General features: G+C 34.2%; 2 protein-coding genes across 2 annotated transcripts; both read left to right on the top strand.

The window, feature by feature from the left end:
- Window positions 1-4538: 4538 nt before the first annotated feature.
- On the top strand, window positions 4539-5262 carry LOC141817159 (uncharacterized). Its single transcript, XM_074704830.1, has 4 exons — window positions 4539-4608; window positions 4726-4784; window positions 4869-4950; window positions 5049-5262. Exons 1-4 carry the CDS (start codon window positions 4539-4541, stop codon window positions 5228-5230), a joined length of 393 nt encoding a protein of 130 aa, XP_074560931.1. The 3' UTR covers window positions 5231-5262.
- A 2389-nt stretch (window positions 5263-7651) lies between these two features.
- LOC141822023 (truncated FRIGIDA-like protein 1) lies at window positions 7652-12690 on the top strand. The gene is made up of 3 exons (XM_074709433.1): window positions 7652-8538; window positions 11707-11882; window positions 11965-12690. Exons 1-3 carry the CDS (start codon window positions 7719-7721, stop codon window positions 12457-12459), a joined length of 1491 nt encoding a protein of 496 aa, XP_074565534.1. The 5' UTR covers window positions 7652-7718; the 3' UTR covers window positions 12460-12690.
- The last annotated feature ends 5829 nt before the right edge of the window (window positions 12691-18519 follow it).

Genomic DNA, 18519 nt, shown 5'->3' with positions numbered 1-18519 from the left:
ACAAACCTAGAGAACCTAATGTGTCAAACAAAGAAGGACAAATAAGTTGTACAACAGGTATGAAAACTAGAGCGGTAAACAAGCCGAGCCGAGCCGAGCTGAGCTAAGTTTTATGGTATTCAAACTTGTTTGATAAGGAAATCAAGTCAAACCAAGCCGAGCCAAGCTAAGTTTTATGGTATTCAAACTTGGCTTGATTTATTTTTATGAATTTAAGTCTAATTTAAACTTGGTTTGATCAGTTTAGATATTATCAAACTATCAATTCAAACTTATTTAATTATTTGAAACTTTTACATTTTAACCTTTATTTTATTAAAAAAACTATTTAATAAAAAATATTCTAAAAACTACTTAATCACATATCTTAACTATGAGGTTACTCTCCCTCTTTGACATTATAAAAATTAAAAATATTGTAAGATTTTAAAACAATTAAAAATTTTGGACGAAGGTTTGAAAATTTTTTTAAGATGCAATAAATAAGAAATAAAAATAATACTATTCATAATTAATTGTATTGACAGTAAAGAAATTTATAGAATCTAGAGTCCAAGCATGATGACTAAATTATAAAATAAAATATATAAAAATAGAACATCTATGAAATTGTCTTTGTCTACATGTTGAACTTGTGATATTAGCTGACTATTAGAAGATAACAGTTTTCACTAAGTTAGTCAAGTTAAGTGTAAATTTTCAACTAGTCAATTATTAATCAACTACTACCAACTCCTGCTGGGACTGATATTACCATAAGATAGACAATGCATAGACTCGGAGCTTTGAGCCAAGTAAAGTACCAGTTGTAATCAAACTATGAAAGTTTTAATTCTTTAGCATAAGCTAACAAAATGTCCCTACTAAAAGTGCATCAAAATTGGGTTTTATATATTCAAATGTTCTGATTGCTTTATGCCTGTTCAACTTGCATTTCAACTCCAAGAGAAACACGTATAATGAATATGGATTTTGTCAGAGACAATTCCTATTGCCCAGATAGACCATCCAGTACCAATCAATATTCAATAGTATTCTCTTTACTCTTGCACCTTATTAATTAGCATAAAAAATGCCACTAGAAATATTTCTCACTCAGCAGGGGAAATCTATGCTTATTAAATTAAATGCATTAAGAGAAATATTTTTTTCACTCGTCAAGGTGCATATACAGAAACGGTAAGCATTCATCAATCAAGAGAATATCATTCAATAAAAAAAAGTTTTTATAAGGGTTATGTCTACAGAAATAGAAATAAAAAAAATGCAGTGCTTCAGTTGTTCTCACAGACGGTGCCAATTATGTTGTTGTTTGAGATCGTCTCTGAATGAGTCACCGGACACTGAACTTGTATGTTGACGGAGTCACGCAGTACCCACGACCTGTCGTGAGACAATGGTCCTCTCGCCAAGCTGTAAGAAGAAGGAAGAGGGTGAGAATGGAGGTCAGGAGTGCCCTAGCTTAACCGTTTCAAAGTTCAAGTCAATTTTCCAACCAAGATGGAGATGAAAAGAAAGCTGAAGAGCTAGGGAGAGGATGGTCTATGTTCGCGTGTGTACATACCTGTGCCCACGAGAAGCAGAATAATTATATAGAGTCATTAAAGGAGTTGTCCCATCAGAGGAGATGTCCTATCTTCGATCAGAAGAATATTTTATCTCCGTAGTAATTAAGGGTCCTATCACCCATGCTTGGTACGGTCCCAGACTATGCCATGTTAAATCATATTGTATTAATGGGGTAGGTGAGTTACCATCACATATTTTATTGTTCCACATGTCCTTCTGGCAGTCTGGCAAGCCGAGTGATGGAGTGAGGGAAGTAGAACTCGGTGGGACTGAACTGATTGAGAAGAAGACCTCTATCTCAGATATCACAGATTCACTTAGGAGTAGAGCCAGTTGAGCATTGAGTAGGACACCGAGTGGGGCATCAAGTAGGTCACGGGGACTGTGGACCAGGGGATCAAGTTGGAGCTCAGAGTCGGATACTAAACCAAAGTTGAGCCTTGAGATGGGTGAAGTTGAACAAGAGGTCGGACACTAAACTAGGACGGGGAGCTCAGATATAGAGCTTGGTCATGTGGCTTGGACTCGGAGCTCGGGCGTGGAGCCAAGCTGGGCACTGAGCCGAGTCAACTGAGGGATCATGTAACGAGCTGAACTAGTCGGCTATAGGGTCGGGCTTTTAATCCGACGTGTCACAGTCAATCAGATTGGATCTTAACTTTTTTGACCAAGGTATACCAACCCATAATAATAAAATATGTTTTTGAGTGGTTGTCTTCCTTTATGCAAATTTTATTGAATTGTGTCTCTCAATTTTGCAGTACTGGATGGAATAGGAAAGGGCCTTGACCCTACATTTGACATTACTGAGATTGTCAAACCACGAGTGTGGTTTAGAAGCTCTTTTTATTATGAGCTATCATCACCTTCATCTGATTTTTCCCTTCTCTGTTACTAGATATGCCTTAGAGTTGCTTAAATTTCTAGCAGCTCGTGTTTCAGTAATTGTTAAGGGAAGCTTATTTCAAGATTTCCTTAGAAATTCTGTGGGACATATTGAATCTTCAGAAAGCTTGACATGCTAATTACTTTTTCAATTTCATAGGACATCAGGAAAACATGGGACAGACAGGCAATCAAACGCATCCTCCAACTGTTTATACAAGCTGATTGAGTGGAAAAGTTGGTAACCTTAATATTATGATATTGCGTCTTCATTTCATGTTTCTTCAGATTATTTCTCAACTTGAAGTTTCTACTTTTTCTCAATATCTAACAGGAACAGGCCCCTTAATTATTTTAATTACTTTATTTTTTGAGAAGTCTATGATGGAACATGTTCCTGAGATCCCATAAATATCTATTTAAACTGGTCGACAATAAATTATTTGATTGAATCGTGCAAGAAGTGAGAGATGAGATAGGGAGACGTGGAACATGAATACATGATGATGTTGTCTAGTAGTCGGTAAGCTAAAAAGCCAAAATATTAATTTATCATTTTAGTTTCAGTTTGAATATTCGGTAAAAACTTATTAATTTATATTTAATTAAAATATTTAATATGCGTAAAAAGTATTTCTCCGACGTCGGCAGCGTCGCCACCATTTGCTATCGCCGTGCCGCCCGAAGCGCCGGCAAGTAACGTCCAACTGCCACCCTCACACGTGGATCTTCAACTTCCTAGATATGGGCCTCCACGTGGCTGTTTCAAAAATTGTTTGATTAATGATTGGTCCATCAAAAGGTTCCAAAATCCAATCAAAAGAATTAAATAGATTAGAATTATGGAACTCCAAAATAGTCCTAAATGAATGTTGGATTAGAATGTCCCAGGGTATAACTTAGTTGGTTACGATGGAGCAGAATTGTAAAAGAGGGTAAGAGTTCGAATAGACAATACCTCCTTCCGTCATGGCCAACTGTAATTTCTTCATTTACCTCTTCATAGATGATCGTGGGACCGATAGTGTAGGATTCCACCTTTTTGCAAAAGATTTGAAAGAATAATTAAAAGGGATTAAGCTCGGTTGTCAAGAGGTCAATCAAGTTTAGGCCATCATTAATTTTGAGTCGAGTCGTAACATTTATCTTCAAACTTTGCCTAGTTTTATACGCTGAAAGATAACAAAGAAGAATTTTGAACCGTTTATAAAATCGTAATTGTTATAATATTATTAAAACATATTGTGGTTCACTAAAATATGATGTGGATCAACGCTATTTACGTGATTAATTATCATGATTGTGACCGTGCCATCTTAACCGACGACATAGGCAATTAATATGGTCGAGTATGGGAAAATAAATATGAATGAATTCTCCCTACTTGTGATTAAGACAGCTCGAGTTGATCTTTCACATTATTGTCTAATTTTTCCCAAACAATTAAACTTTGTTACATGAGGCCACAATGGCAAACTCATAATCTTCATTCTATCACATGATAAGAACAATAAATATCACGGAACAAATTCTTTCGATCTATCATGAATATTAGCTTAGCTGAAATATTAATTAAGAGGAGCAAATTAAATGCTAAAGGACACTCGATAATCTTTTTTTTTTCAAAAGGAAATAGTAGATCTAATTAGTTATAAACAATCATATATATATGAATAAAATTTAGAGAAAGTCCTATCATTTAAATGTATAAGAAGTAATTAATTAGGCCACTTAACTAGAAAAGAGCAGTAATCAAACTCTAAATTCTAGTAATTAACCCAAACTGAGCAATCCAAATTGTTTCTCATTTGGTGGAACTATGTCTACACAAGTAGGGTTTATGGTTCCTGACCAATGGACACAAAGAAACAAAAAGAAAGAGGTATTTTTGTCGAGATTCATGTTCTATAGGAACATCTTCCTAAAAGAATGACAATTATTCCTCAGAATAAATAATTTAAAAAAATCCCAACCATTCCTAATTTGTTTGTTTAGAAGGATTTTAATCATGTCTCTCATGGCTTATAAATACCTAGATTCATCTTCTCTGATTTTCCAATTTTATCCAAACAATATAATACTCCATGAAACTTTTCATGTCTTCTCTAGGGTTTCTTGTTTTGCTCCTCATGCTCTCAGCTGAGAGATCTCAAGGTACCTTTTTAAGGATATATATATATATATGTGATGTCGATATTAATGTTTTTCAGTTCAAATTTTGATTTGGCTCTCGATAGCACTGACTTTTTGCAATTTGCTTCTCTCGTTCAGCGATTAGATTACTATCGAAAACGGGGCCGATATCGCCTTCCTTACATTACCAAGTCGATGTCAGTATATATATTGCACATTTGTTGTGGTGTCATTTGTGTTGCTTCTTCCATTTTGCTTACTGTTTTATCGAATGTCCATAGCAGAAGAGATATAGCTTGTTTAAAGAAGAAAGTGGTACACAAGGAGTTATTCGATATGGATTACCTTGCGGCCATTGTTCAGGTAGCTTAAATAAGTGAAAAAAGTATATATCCTATATTGAAAATTTTTAAAATTTCATATCACATCATTTGTATTGAAGGACTTATCTACTCATGCAGGAAGAAAGGGTAGACAACTCATGACCACCTTAGATAAGGAGACTAACAAGAACTCGGTCGACAAAAGGGAACAAAACCCTAATGAGGAGAAGAAGAGTGATCATACTTACCTTGACGACAACCAAGAGACAGTAGGAATGGATTATTCTCCTGCTCAGAAGAAGCCTCCGATCCACAATTGATCGTCGAGTGGTAATTTAAAAGTAGTTGTTAATTATAGTCCCAAAGTATTCATACCAACAACTTAGAAATTAGTAGTAGAGGGGATATATTATTATGTATATATATTAATGTTCAACATCCTTAAAAGTGTTGCAATGTTCTTAGTCCTTAATTATGACAGAGATTGTAGTTACAGAAATATATAGATACTTTGTAGTTTGATTTTTTATACAAATTAATAATTACCTGCACAGTTGTAGATACAAATCCAACGCTAATTCTGAAATGCTACATGATTACATCGATCTCACACGTAATTTAGAACACATATATAGCTTCCGGAGTATAGCTGAATTGTTACGACATGCAGAGTTTTCAAATCCTGATGAAGCCAGACAATACCCCTCTTGCGTTGTGACCAATACAATTTCTCAATTTACCTCTTTACAGATGATCGTGAAGCACTGTGTGGAGCCGCTAAGATATAGATTCCACCTAAAAAAATACAAGAAAGAACATATATAGAAGTCCAACTTGAGCCATTTATTGTAGCACACACATGTCTTGGGATCTATTATTTATAATTTTATTCTATATTATCGTAAAAGACTATATCTGAGATTTGAATCCGTGACTAGAAAGTCGTCAATCTCTTAAAGTCAGCAATCTCTTAATTTGTCCAGAGCCAGGCGCGGACAATCTCAAGCATCTACTGCATGCTACATGGCACGTTAAGCTCTCGCGAGGCGACGTTGATAATTTGACTTTGTGCTTCGCATAATGTACCTCGTGCAAACTGATCTCTTCCAAGGTAAGTTTAAGACTTCGTCAGTCGGAACTTATCTATTATGACCACGATTATGACTACAACAACCATCCATGATCCATGAGATCTAAGAGCTCTGATGCCAATTGATCGTGACGTAAACGAAATATCGATTATCTTATGGACAATATTGATTCTATTGATCGTCTGTAAAATTAAAGATAATCTTTTAAAACCCGTTGATTCAAAAGAATATCAAATATAAAAAAAAATAAACAAACACTTTTAAAAATATTATTAAAAAAATATGAACTTTAAGATCCTCTTAAATAATTATTTAAATAGATTAAAAACTTTAAAATATCCTAATCAAAGAATTTTTTTAAATAAATTCTAAATCGATCAAAAATTTTTAAAATAAAAATTATCAAAAATATCTCAATTACAACAACTAAAAAAATTATCAAATGTCGTCCTTTCACTTTATATTCATCTTTCATTTGAAACCTGTATAATTTTTTGCATTAAAAATTTAAAGAGGAAGAAGGCGACTACAGCCATCACCCGTTTTGCGAAGAACCTCACGTATAGTTCATATATCATACTTACTTTAGTTTATTGCAGAAGATTTTATGATTCGGTTTAAATTTAAAGTTTTGATATTGCAATAATTAAATTTAATATATTTTGATATTGCTTATTAATTATGTAAATACTGACGACCAAAGCAATCATGAGCTCAAGGGTTGAAAGCCAAGAGAGAGAGAGAGAGAGCAAGGAGCTTGATGGATAGATCAGTTCTTCAATTTGGAGTGGTGAAATTTTGTAATGGAGAGCTTGATTTGGATTAGATTGGATTGGATTGGATTGTCAATTGTATTTTTTTAATTTATCTTCTCACAAATGATTATAAAATTGATCGTTAAATTACTGAGATGAGAAGCATGAAGCACTGAGGGACTCACAAGTTGAAAACTACTTGGTTAGGTTTGCCACATTACAAGTCAAGGAGGAGGTTGGTGGACTCCTAGGAACCAAAGTCATGGAGTAATAATTAAGAAGTAATTAGATCTGATTTTTAAGTTATTATTATTTTTATAGACTTTAGTAGACAAGTTAGAAGATTGGTCTTCTTGCAATTGATTAAGCAATAGACTAGTTAGAGAGTCATTGACATCTAATGACTATATTTGACACTCTAATCGATTTAGTAGGTATCCAATATAGTTTTTTTTTAAAAAAAAATTATAAACTGATGGAGAGTTTTAGACAATTATTAGAAAAAATCCTCTAATTTTCAAGCTCTTAATAAGTTTACTCTTCTCCTTATATTTATTATTATCTCGAATGGAAATCATTTTTTAAGGTTAAAATTTATAATAAATTGTGAAATTTCATTGATCGAGTCAAGACCTATCTCAGTGACTATAATGAAAGCCGATAATAGGATTTTTTTTTTTTTTTTGTTGTTGCTAAATTGACTCGACTCACGCCAAATCCAAATCGGATCGGACCCAAACCCATAACTGAGCCAATAATTCGGTTACATGGCTTGATTAAAATCGGCCTGACTGGATGGACCAACTATGATTCAAGCCCAAATTAATCAATGAATTTGGTGATTCAAACCACCGATCTGGAACCCTACTCTACAACATACCCCCTCAGTGTTGTAGGTGCCCGGCCGCCGTTCAATCTCCACAGCTTCCTCTTCCGACGATCTCCGCCACCCTTCCTCCTCGATGGCCACCGCCAAGATCGAGAAGGAGATCGCAGCGATCCCGGAGAAGAAGGAGAAACTACGAAGCGCGTTCGAGGCCCTCCGGACCCGCCTTTCCTCCTCTTCATTCCCCATTTCCGTTCCCGATTGGAAAGACATCGACGCCCACATCTCCTCCGTCGAGGCCGCTATCCGCCGAGACTTCGAAGCCCTTCGAGCCAAGGAAGCAACTAAGCCCGCGTCCGCTACGCCGCCGCCCTCTTTCGCCCCATATTCCAAAGAGAATCCCTCCGCCGAGGAGCAGCCCAGTGCTGGCCCTGAGCATGAGTCCGCCCCGAGGCCGGAGCTCGCGGCCCTCTGCGCCAACATGGACGGGAAGGGCCTCGTCTCCTTTATCGTCAATCACCGCAAGGACTTGGAGTCCATTCGCTATGAACTTACACCTGCCATCCGATCCGCCCCGGACCCTGCCAAGCTGGTCCTCGATGCCTTGGACATGTTCTATTTCCCCTCCTCGGCGCCCAAAGGCGATGCTGTCGAGAAGCTCACGACCAGGAGGACCTGCATTACCCTTCTCGAGCGCCTCATGACTATCGAACCAAATATCAGGCCGCCAGTAAGGGAGCAAGCTTTGAAGCTGGCTAGGGAGTGGAAGCATAACCTGATAGATGAAGGCAGTGACAACGGTATGGACGTCATCGGGTTGGTACGATTGATTGTGTCATATCGGTTGGTCTCAGAGTTTAAGGTGGACGGGCTCTTGGAACTACTCCTTTTGATTTGTCGCAGAAAGCAGGCTGTGCATCTCTGCAGAAGTCTGAGTCTCACCGAGTATGTTCCTGGTAAGCTGGAACCTGACATCCTTGTCTCTTCGTTTAAGCATGGCATCATTCAGTTGAAATATACTTTTGAATTTGGATGAGTTTATCTTCATCATGCTTCCTTGTTATGCATAAAGGGCATCAGGAATACTATTTGCGTTAGGAAAAAAAATTCTTCTTAAGTTTGATTTATTGTTTATGTTCGAAACATTGCTTTGCTTTAGAATGTTTCTCAATTTTTGCTTATATTAACTCATTTAATGGGGCGTATTTTAATTATTTTAGACTTGCGGATTTCATTATTATTCCTAGATCAGTGGTTACTGAGGTAGTTCTTTTTTTTTTTTTTTGAAATTGTGTTAGTTTTACAAGTTCATCTTTTGTTTCTCTGTCTGATATTTTTGATGCGATAGACAATGTAACTTTTGCTTGTTTGTCTATTCGTTATTGCATCATGTTTTCTTTTTCAGTTTCCATATTTGCAAAATACACTTATTTTCGGTGACATAGTTTCGTGAGGCAAATACAACAATCATTGTCGTCATATATTTTATAAATTATGATTGACAGTTCTTTCTGGATACCTGGTACAGCTCAGTGTTATCATATCTCTACTAAATGGTTTGTCTTTTTGCGCCAGACATTTGAATAAAATGAGCATCTGACATGCTTGACTGTTGCGATTGCAATAATAATTAAATAGTAGCGTGCATATGAATCCCTTAGAGGTATCTCTAAGCAACGCATATGTCATAACCTTTCAGTTTGCAAGTTGAAAAAGAGTGTTTGTTGCAGTTAGAAAGCATGATTTTTTGAACATGTATTTGAAGTTGCTTTGTACTTGTAGCTCTTTATGCTGTATGAACTTGAATTTCTGTGGGTGTTGCCTTGTTGGCAAGTCATGATTGTGTATGTACTAATCACATTTGTGCATTCCTTTATATCCTACTCAACTTTTCTCATCCCATAATATTCATAGTCTCAGGTACTGAAGACACACAATCTTCTCGTTTTTTTTTTCCTTTGACATCTGACTTTTTTGGTCCACATCTTCATTGCTCATTTCTCTGTCTGTATACTTGTCTGTGTTATTGGTTATTTAATCTCCTAATATTTCTGTTATAGCACAATGCTTGAAAAGATTCCCATTAGTTATGATGATAGTGTAATGCCTAAACTCGTGCTTGTAAATTTCTTGGGTATATGCTTGATGTTGTACATACATGCATCGTATGTTTCATCTGACTGAACAATACATGTCTAGTTAGCTACTATTTTTGTTAACACGTTTCCTTAATTCTACTTGCCACTGTTAATTGTTTTAGCAAATAATCCTGAGGATTGCTTCTAGGTTGTGGCAAATTGATCGTGCTTGAATCTTCTAGTCATACGAATATGATGTCTGTTTGGTTTATCTAATTTTAGTGAAGGTAGAATCATGTTGGATTCAACTTAATTTTTTGAAAATTTAGAATGGCCAGAGGTGTTTCCTTAAAAATTTAGCTGTTCCAAATTTCTAAGAGTAACATATCAGCTGTTCAACAATGAAGTTATCAAAAAATGCTAGACATTCTAACTTGACTCTTTTTCTGTGATTCTAGTTGCTATCTCCTTTCACATACTGTAGTCAGATTATTTAAATTTGGGTTTTTTATATCATTGATAAAGTTAATATATGTTATCTTATACATAAATGTATTTATTTCATCCTTGGCTGATGTAATGCTGTGGATTTTTGTAATCTCTTTAGTTATACATGGTTTCACCAACACCATTTTTTTTCATGGTTCGGTTTATTTATCTGTTTTTTTTTCCTTTTACTTGGTTATTGAGTTTATAATCAAATCTGGATTTTGCCTCTAATTACATTAACTCGTCCTATCCTTCTTTTGAAAATGCAGTCATCTTTGGCCATTTGTGATGTACGCAAATACATATGTGGTAATTGTTACAAAAAATTGAACATTGATTTTATTCATCAAACTCGGTTTTTTAAAAAGCTATCATTCAAATATATGGAGTCAGGTAATATTCATTGTTCTATTTTGTGTTATTCCTAATTTTCTACATGATTGCTTAAGTTTATATGTAAATATTACTATACAGATCTAAAAATTGCTTGGCTTAATTATTGTAAAGCCTAATTGATATATTAATTATTGTAAAGCCTCTTTAAATGGGTTGCTTAGAACAATTAAATCGATATTTTGTCATACATACTATCTGTAAATAGGTTGAGATATCATGAACATATTCAAAAGAATATGGACTAATTATAGCTGGGCCAAGATTGTATGAACATATTCAAAACAACTAATATATTTTGTTCTTAGAGGAGTTGAATTGTCTAGAGCGAGATATAAAAATTCTAGCTAATGCAATAAACTATCAATTCAATATTGCTACTTTCTCAGCAATATTGCTCACTCCCTGCAACGATAAAATCTACATAGCCAACCTCAATAGTTGGGACAAACAAGGGTAATTATAATGTTGTAGATATTTAATAAATTACTAAGAGCATGATCAAAATAGAATTTTTATTTTTCCAAATCTATAAAACACGGTAGCACTGCAAAAATCATTTTTTGTCTGCAAGCAATATTCCCTTATGGGTATTGCATCCCCTTCTCATTTTCTTAATTCTTTGTACTTGGAGTAAATTCAACATAAACAAGATCGTCTGCTTGTATGGATCCTTGATTTCTCTATCTTGTATGATTTGAATCTTTTCTCTTGTGTTCTAAAGATGTAATTGCTTGTATCACTAGCAAAAGCGTAATTGATTTGAATCTGCCTTTTTTTTTCAATATGGAGGTCCATTAAAACATCTGTTAACTCATGAACTTTTAAGCTTAAAGAGGTTTATTAGACTGATTGCTCTCTTCTGTTTTCCCATGTTCATTAGCGTTTCTCTATTGGTATGCATCATTTCATTCTGTTTATAGTATTAACTAAATTTCCCCTTATTTTCTCTTTGTTACTCTTTCCTTTCTTCATATGCACCTTGTTCAATACACAAGCTGAATGAATTCTTTGGCTAGTTTGTAGTCCCCACGGTTTAGTACCCTGCTATTAATCTAACAACACCTTTTCTTGTGGCAGATTTAATTGAGAAACTGAGGCTAGCTTGCAGTCCCCACAATTTAGTACCCTACTATCAATCTAACAACATTTTTCTTGTGGCAGATCTAATTGAGAAACTGAACCATAAAGGCAGGCAGGTCGATTCGGTAAAGTTTGTTTATGCTTTTGATTTAGTGGAAAAGTTCCCGCCGGTCCCTCTGTTAAAAGCCTACATAGATGAAACAAAGAAGGCTGCTCAAGACGTCAGAATCAAGAGAAACTATTCAGCTGAATCAGAGGTATTTACCGGATCCTCTCATTATTCACACGATCAAGTCAACTAAAATGGGATCGCTAAGCATTGTATATCTACTGCAACAGAATATAGCCATCTCAAAGCAACTCGGTGCATTGAAATCTGTACTCAAAGCGGTTGAAGAGTATAACCTCGAGAACCAGTATCCACGCGGAGAGCTTGACAAGCAGATTGCAGAATTGGAGAAACAGAAAGAATCAAAGAAGCGGACTTCAGCTGCAGCTGCTGCTCTGAAGAACGCTGGTGCTGCTTCGCGCTCAAAAGTTCAGAACCAGCAGAAACCAAATAAGCGCTCACGGCCATCGACTACCACATCGACACCCAACACTGTGGCCGAGCAGACCTTTGCTCCAGGGAGGCCATTGCCTGGACCTCATGGCATGATTCCTGTACATCCCAGCTCTTATCTTCATCCAGCAGAAGCTGCAGGTTTGATTGCTCCTGGCGAGTTCTACGATCACCCAATGCATTACGGTGGCTATCCCAGGGTAGCAACCATACCTCCTCCACACATACCAACACAGCATCCGCCGTCGTATGGCCCGTATTTCTATCCTTGATGAGAAGCTCTTTCTCTGAGCCACACTGGCGATGCTGCTCCCTGAGGTTTTGTAAATACAATGAACAAGGGCTGTTTTGATGGAATCACTCAGTGGATTTTAGCTTCACAACTCATGCTGGTTTTCTTATTACAATGGTCAACTTTTTAGAAGGTAAATTTATGCAGTCTGACTTCCTAACAATGTCTGCCTTGTTCATAAGCAAGTTGTGTTATTCTTATTAATATAAAATCATTTGGAGTAAATATAAAATTCATTATTGCTTAAAAGAAACATTTTCTAGAATGGGAACTAGATAAATTACTTGAACGACCTGTGACATATATTATTTTCGTATTTTATTTTGTTAATATTCATCTCTTTTGCTGTTTTTCAGTGATCATCAAAAAGGTTTTTTTTACTGAATAAAACTACAATTGTGTTGTTCCTTGGACATTAATGAAAAGTGTGCTTCTCATTTTATATGCTTCTTTTATCCTTCTTCATTGTAATGGTTTTTTTTTATCATTTTAAAATTTCAATCGACCGAATAATTCCTTTTAAAAACTGTGAAATTTTATAAATTCAAAGTTCATATTATAAAGAGTCTCTTATCTAATTACATATAGAACATGTTTAAATTACAAATCAATATAAACTAACCATATATATTGCTATGAAATTTCAATGTGAAATTATTTCCTATTCATATTGAAATCATCTCCATTCACTTTTTTTTTCTAACAAGAGGTAGGGTTGAGTTGGTTATTTCAGGATAGATTTTATTATAATAAACAAGGATCGAACGTCGGTGAAAGTGATAAAAATTCAAACACCATGCAAATCCTTAATTTAAAGGAAGTAAAAAAAAATTGATACTTGTTATAACATTCCTTTCTCTCTCTCCAAATTAAATTTAAATTAATTAAAAACAAATATTAAATTATACATTTATTTTTAAGCTTTCTAAATCAAGCACAATATCGTAAAAGCTAAAAATATATAAAAAAAATATTGGACATCACACTGTATCTTTCCAATTCCTAAAACATTTTAATTTTTTAAATGACAATAAATGTGCATGTATGTAAAACAATACCAAATTTCTCATGTTCTTATTTTTTAAAAGGTATTCCTTCCATGGGCAGTGGCACGCATTAATTTGATAAAAAATAATAAAATTATTTATGTATCTCCCTTAAGGAAAGTGTAGATCGGAAACTAATCAAACAAAAAAAGGAAATTTGCTTTCCATACAATTCCTTTTACCTTTTGTTCCTTAAATACAAAGGCATTCAGGCACTAGTGTCAACAACTTGAGAGTAATTGGATCATAATGGGAGTAAGGTTCCAATTCTTTGTCTTCTTGTGCTTGCTCTCCATTGGTGTTTCTACTAAAGGTACTAAGCTTTCGTTAGAATCTTTTATTTACGAAACAAATTGTACAATATCAATTGTCATATCTAATTGAAAGAAGAACTCATCCTCGAGCAGGAGAAGATTTATTGGAGGTGACAATTACGAGGACTACGAGGATCCACACGCCAACCCACCTAGAGATTCTTCACTTCCTAGACATGAAGAACATGATAGAAAGCTATTGACTACTCATCACAAAGATTTTGAAGCTTCTAACATTGATCCAACAAGAAATATACATGAAGATTATGAAGGACCTCACACTCATCCACCTAGAGATCCACCTACAGATTCAGATTCTTATGAACAAAGCGAGAAAACAAAGTTTTCATCAACAATTTTATCACAAGAAATGATAAATGATTATTACCCCCCAAGGGCAAATCCAGGGCATTCACCTGGCACACCACAAAAACCCTAGACTATGGTTCTTGGCCAAGATCATGTAATGAAATCAATAATAAAGAAGTTTATTGTATCAATAAAAGATTTGTATTTCAATATTTATCGAGCAGTAAGTTGATTGTGATAAGTCTTTTCCATGGACAAATAAGTTGGTTTTAGAGTCATATTTATTTTTATTAATAAAAAATTAAGGTTTTTCTTCTCTGAGAATATTTATCAGGTATAATTAAATTATCAAGTTGATGAAATTGAACACTATAATAAATTTTAAAAATAAAACTAAACTTGATTCTATTTAAAGCTAAATTGATCATATCCTTGCCTTTGATTCTATTTCAATCTAATACATTTATTTATTTCCTCATGTAAATCACATTTTTCCCATTTATTTTTTCCCCAATCTACTTATTACTATTATTATTTTCACTACAAGAATATTCATGATTAGCGACGGAATTTTTTATCACTAATCGATCGCTAAATGGGATTAATGATCGATTAGCGATGAAATTTTATTGTCTCTAATTTTTTTATCGCTAAAATTAACGACGAATATTAAATATCTATCGCTAATTAGTGACGAAAATTTAATTCCATCGCTAAGATCGTAAACAGAATGCACTGTTTCATCCCTGATCTAGCAACGAAATTTTAAAAATTTCATCGCTAATAACTGTTCACTTTGGCAAGATTAATCTGTATATTCCCTGTTTACATTAACAACTATAACTATAAACCATTACAAACGATGATTTTGATAATACATATACTTCACAACCAATTACTATACAATTCACAACAATACTACAATTACACTTAAATAAACAACAACACAATCGCAAACCTAACAATGTATTAACTACCAAGATACAATAAGTTAATCAATCCAACAACTTAACAAATTCAATTCAATCCAATCATAAAACAAATTAAATCAAGATAGAACAATAACATATCAAATGTCTAATACAATCATAATATATCAAATGTCTCATATCTAAATACAATAAGTGAATATCATATATTTAAATACAAATCATAATATCTCAAATGTCTAATACAATCATAACTTATGAAATATCTAAGTAGCAGTATTGAATCCTATAACAAATATAACAAGATAAGTTATTAATAAAACAAAGATATGTATCTATTATGAAAATTAATAAATTTAATTTGCATGTTCACGAGTGATAATTAAATAAAAAAAGTTTAAAATGTTAACATACCTCTCATGTAGCTATTAATCAGGGTCCTGATGGTCGTGAGGGTCCTGAGTCTCCTGTGAGTCAAAGTCATGCGGCGGCTGCAGCGTTTGACTCATGCCAGCCATGAATTCGCGCATCTCCCGCGCAATGTCCTCGTATCGCAACTATGCTTGGCGAGACTCTTGAAATACCGCCTCTAATGTGAAGAGTCGATTCTTTAATTCTTGATTTTCTTTCTCTAGGGCTTCTACCCTAGTAGATGATCCGCTGGGACGATCCTTAGCCCTAGGGGCCATCACACGGTCATAAATGACTCTTGCCTGGGACCCTAGACCGTAGAGGGTGGAGCTCTTCTTCCTTCCTCTGACCACATCATAATAGATCTCATTTACCTGGTCGGTGAAGAAGAGTCTGCATCTCACCTCCCTCTCTATCAGGCTGAGACGCCTATGCAACTCTGACAGTCATTTCAACCTATTTAAAAATAAATTCATATAAAATATAAAATTAAAAAAGCTAATCATTTTTAACAGTTAAATAAATTTAAAATTTAAAATCTTACGTCTAATGTCTGCGATCGAGGATCGACAAATGTGTCTCTTTAGACTTGTGTGTCTTAGTAAAAATCTCCCAATAAATAGGAGGTTGTTGTAGCTCATGCTTCTGAAGATTAAAAAATATAATTAAATTAAAATAAAATCATTGATAATTAAATAATTCTAATATAAATATATTAATTGTAAACTCACCAAGCCCATGACATGCTCGACGATGGAATGAGATCCAGCTATATGCTTTGTAGATCCGATGCTAGGGCCAGCCAGCTCAGTGTTTCTGTTGGCTCAAGCTGTCGTTGAATTTGACTGCTATCTTTCTACAACCTAGATGTATTGTCATGCATCCTAAATATCAACTAGGATAAAAGATGGTCTTACGTCCTTTCATCTGTATTTATAGAGCAGATCCTTGTACAATTTGGCACAGATATTAATCCATGTTTCTTTAAATGTCTCCTTATACCTTGGCTCCGAGGTATATTTTTTTGTAAAAAAAATTTAAAAATTAGTATAAACAAATAAAACTCTTGATAATAAAAATGACTTACCAAAAACTCTTGGTAGTAAAAGTCTCGCATGCCCTTGTCGACATGCCTCCAAGTAATACTTAAAATACAGACTCTCTCTCTAAATTTACTAAATATGTAGGTCGTAACTTGATGACCATCTGGAGTAAAACTGTATTATAAAATATATAAATATTAGACATATGTTATAAAAAATTATATGAATTAAAAAGTACTAATAACACCAATACTTACCACCCCCAACAACTCACAAGACAGTCTGGCCACCGGGTGCTGCTGCTAGTCTGACATATCTATATATGCAAAATAACATTATAGCACATACACATTCGAAATAATAATGAAATCGTTAATGATATATACATGTAACAAAATAAACAATTTTAACTTGTTCTCAATTAATTTACAATAATACTAATATTCATTCATCGTTACAAACTAAATCATCAATTAACATTTTCAGGATCCTCTTTGCTAGACTCAGTTAGTTCAACAAGCTCCTCACTGTTGCACATGTCGCCATCATCTATCTCCTGGTAAGGTACATTAACATCTACAAGTAAGACAGATGTTGATTGAATCTGGGAATCTACTAAATGTATCTCCACTTTTTTATTTTGAAATGCATCATGATGTTGTGCTATGTTGGAGTTCGATGTTTCTATGGTCGAACGAGCTTTTATACGATAAATAGCTAACTATTCACTAACTCTTCTTGCCTTCGTCGGATATTCAAGATAGAAAATCTGACCCGCTTGGATCGTAAAAATAAAAGGTTCTTGTTGAAATTTTTGTTTACATTAACCTCAATTAAATTGTAGTTTGAGTGTATTTTAATTTTTATTCTGGGAGTCGGATCATACTAAGAATATTTGAATAACACACACCTTTTTATGGGTAAGGCAGGATATTCAATCTCAATGATTTCTTCAAGTCTCCCGTAATAATCAAACTCTAAATTATTGTTGTTGATAGGTCTTTTATGTAAACACCAAAATTCAAGTCAGTCTTTGCGAATCTTGTTGTGCCATATAGAATTTGAAACCATTCACGTATTAACCAAAATACACTTGTATCTTACGGAGGGATCCAGATACAAGATTGATTATCCTTCCATCTTCCACATTTGATATTCTATAATCGTTCATCTATAATAATAAGTATGATACAAATTAGATTAAAATTTGATACTGATATATGAAAAATTATTTATTCTTTAACTTACATAGATTTGAAATCACAATGCAAATTCTGTCTCTAACTTTTCCTCAAATTCACTTGCACTGATTGATGAATTTTGATAATGAAATTGTTGTTCATAAAGGCTGTAATAGATGAAAGATAAATTTAAAACAATTGGGATACTAAACATAAATAAAAAGGGATTAGAAGTTGATTATATCAATTAACTCACCTTTTGTACGATTTGACCTCCTCACAATTCAGGAGTATATATGTTCTTGCAGCATGATATTCTTGTTGATTTAACCATCTCGAAATAGAAGCACCAATTAGCTTACTAGGAAACTTGAAAATAGAAAGCATCGTTGGGTTAATCGGCTGAGCATCATCAGAATTTCTAAGATTCTTGCGATGTCCGATTTTGACATTATTAGCAAAATAATAATAGTAGAAAGAAGTTGCTTCTTCAACCAAATATGTATTATATATTCACCCCTCGACTCTTGCTTTGTTACAAATATTATTATTTTTTAATTTTCTCAAAAATCTTTCAAATGGATATATCCATCTATACTGAACAAGACCAGCTAGTTATGCCTCATAAGGTAGGTGAACGGGTAGATGTTAAAACCAGAAACGATTACTTTATGTTTCAATACTTAATACCATTATAACATTGTTTATTCAACCTTTACTTTTATAATGAAAAATTTACATAATATACTAACCTTGATCCATTGTATATGTATGCTTTGCTTTGTTGAATGCCGCTTTTCTCCCCTT

The sequence above is a fragment of the Curcuma longa genome, chromosome 2 (genome assembly GCF_044706935.1).
Source record: "Curcuma longa cultivar G26 ecotype Majalengka, Jawa Barat chromosome 2, ITB_CL_G26_1.1, whole genome shotgun sequence".
Taxonomy (NCBI): Eukaryota; Viridiplantae; Streptophyta; class Magnoliopsida; order Zingiberales; family Zingiberaceae; genus Curcuma; species Curcuma longa.
The sequence above is the reverse complement of the archived record's forward strand: the minus strand, read 5'-3'. Positions and strand labels throughout refer to the sequence as shown.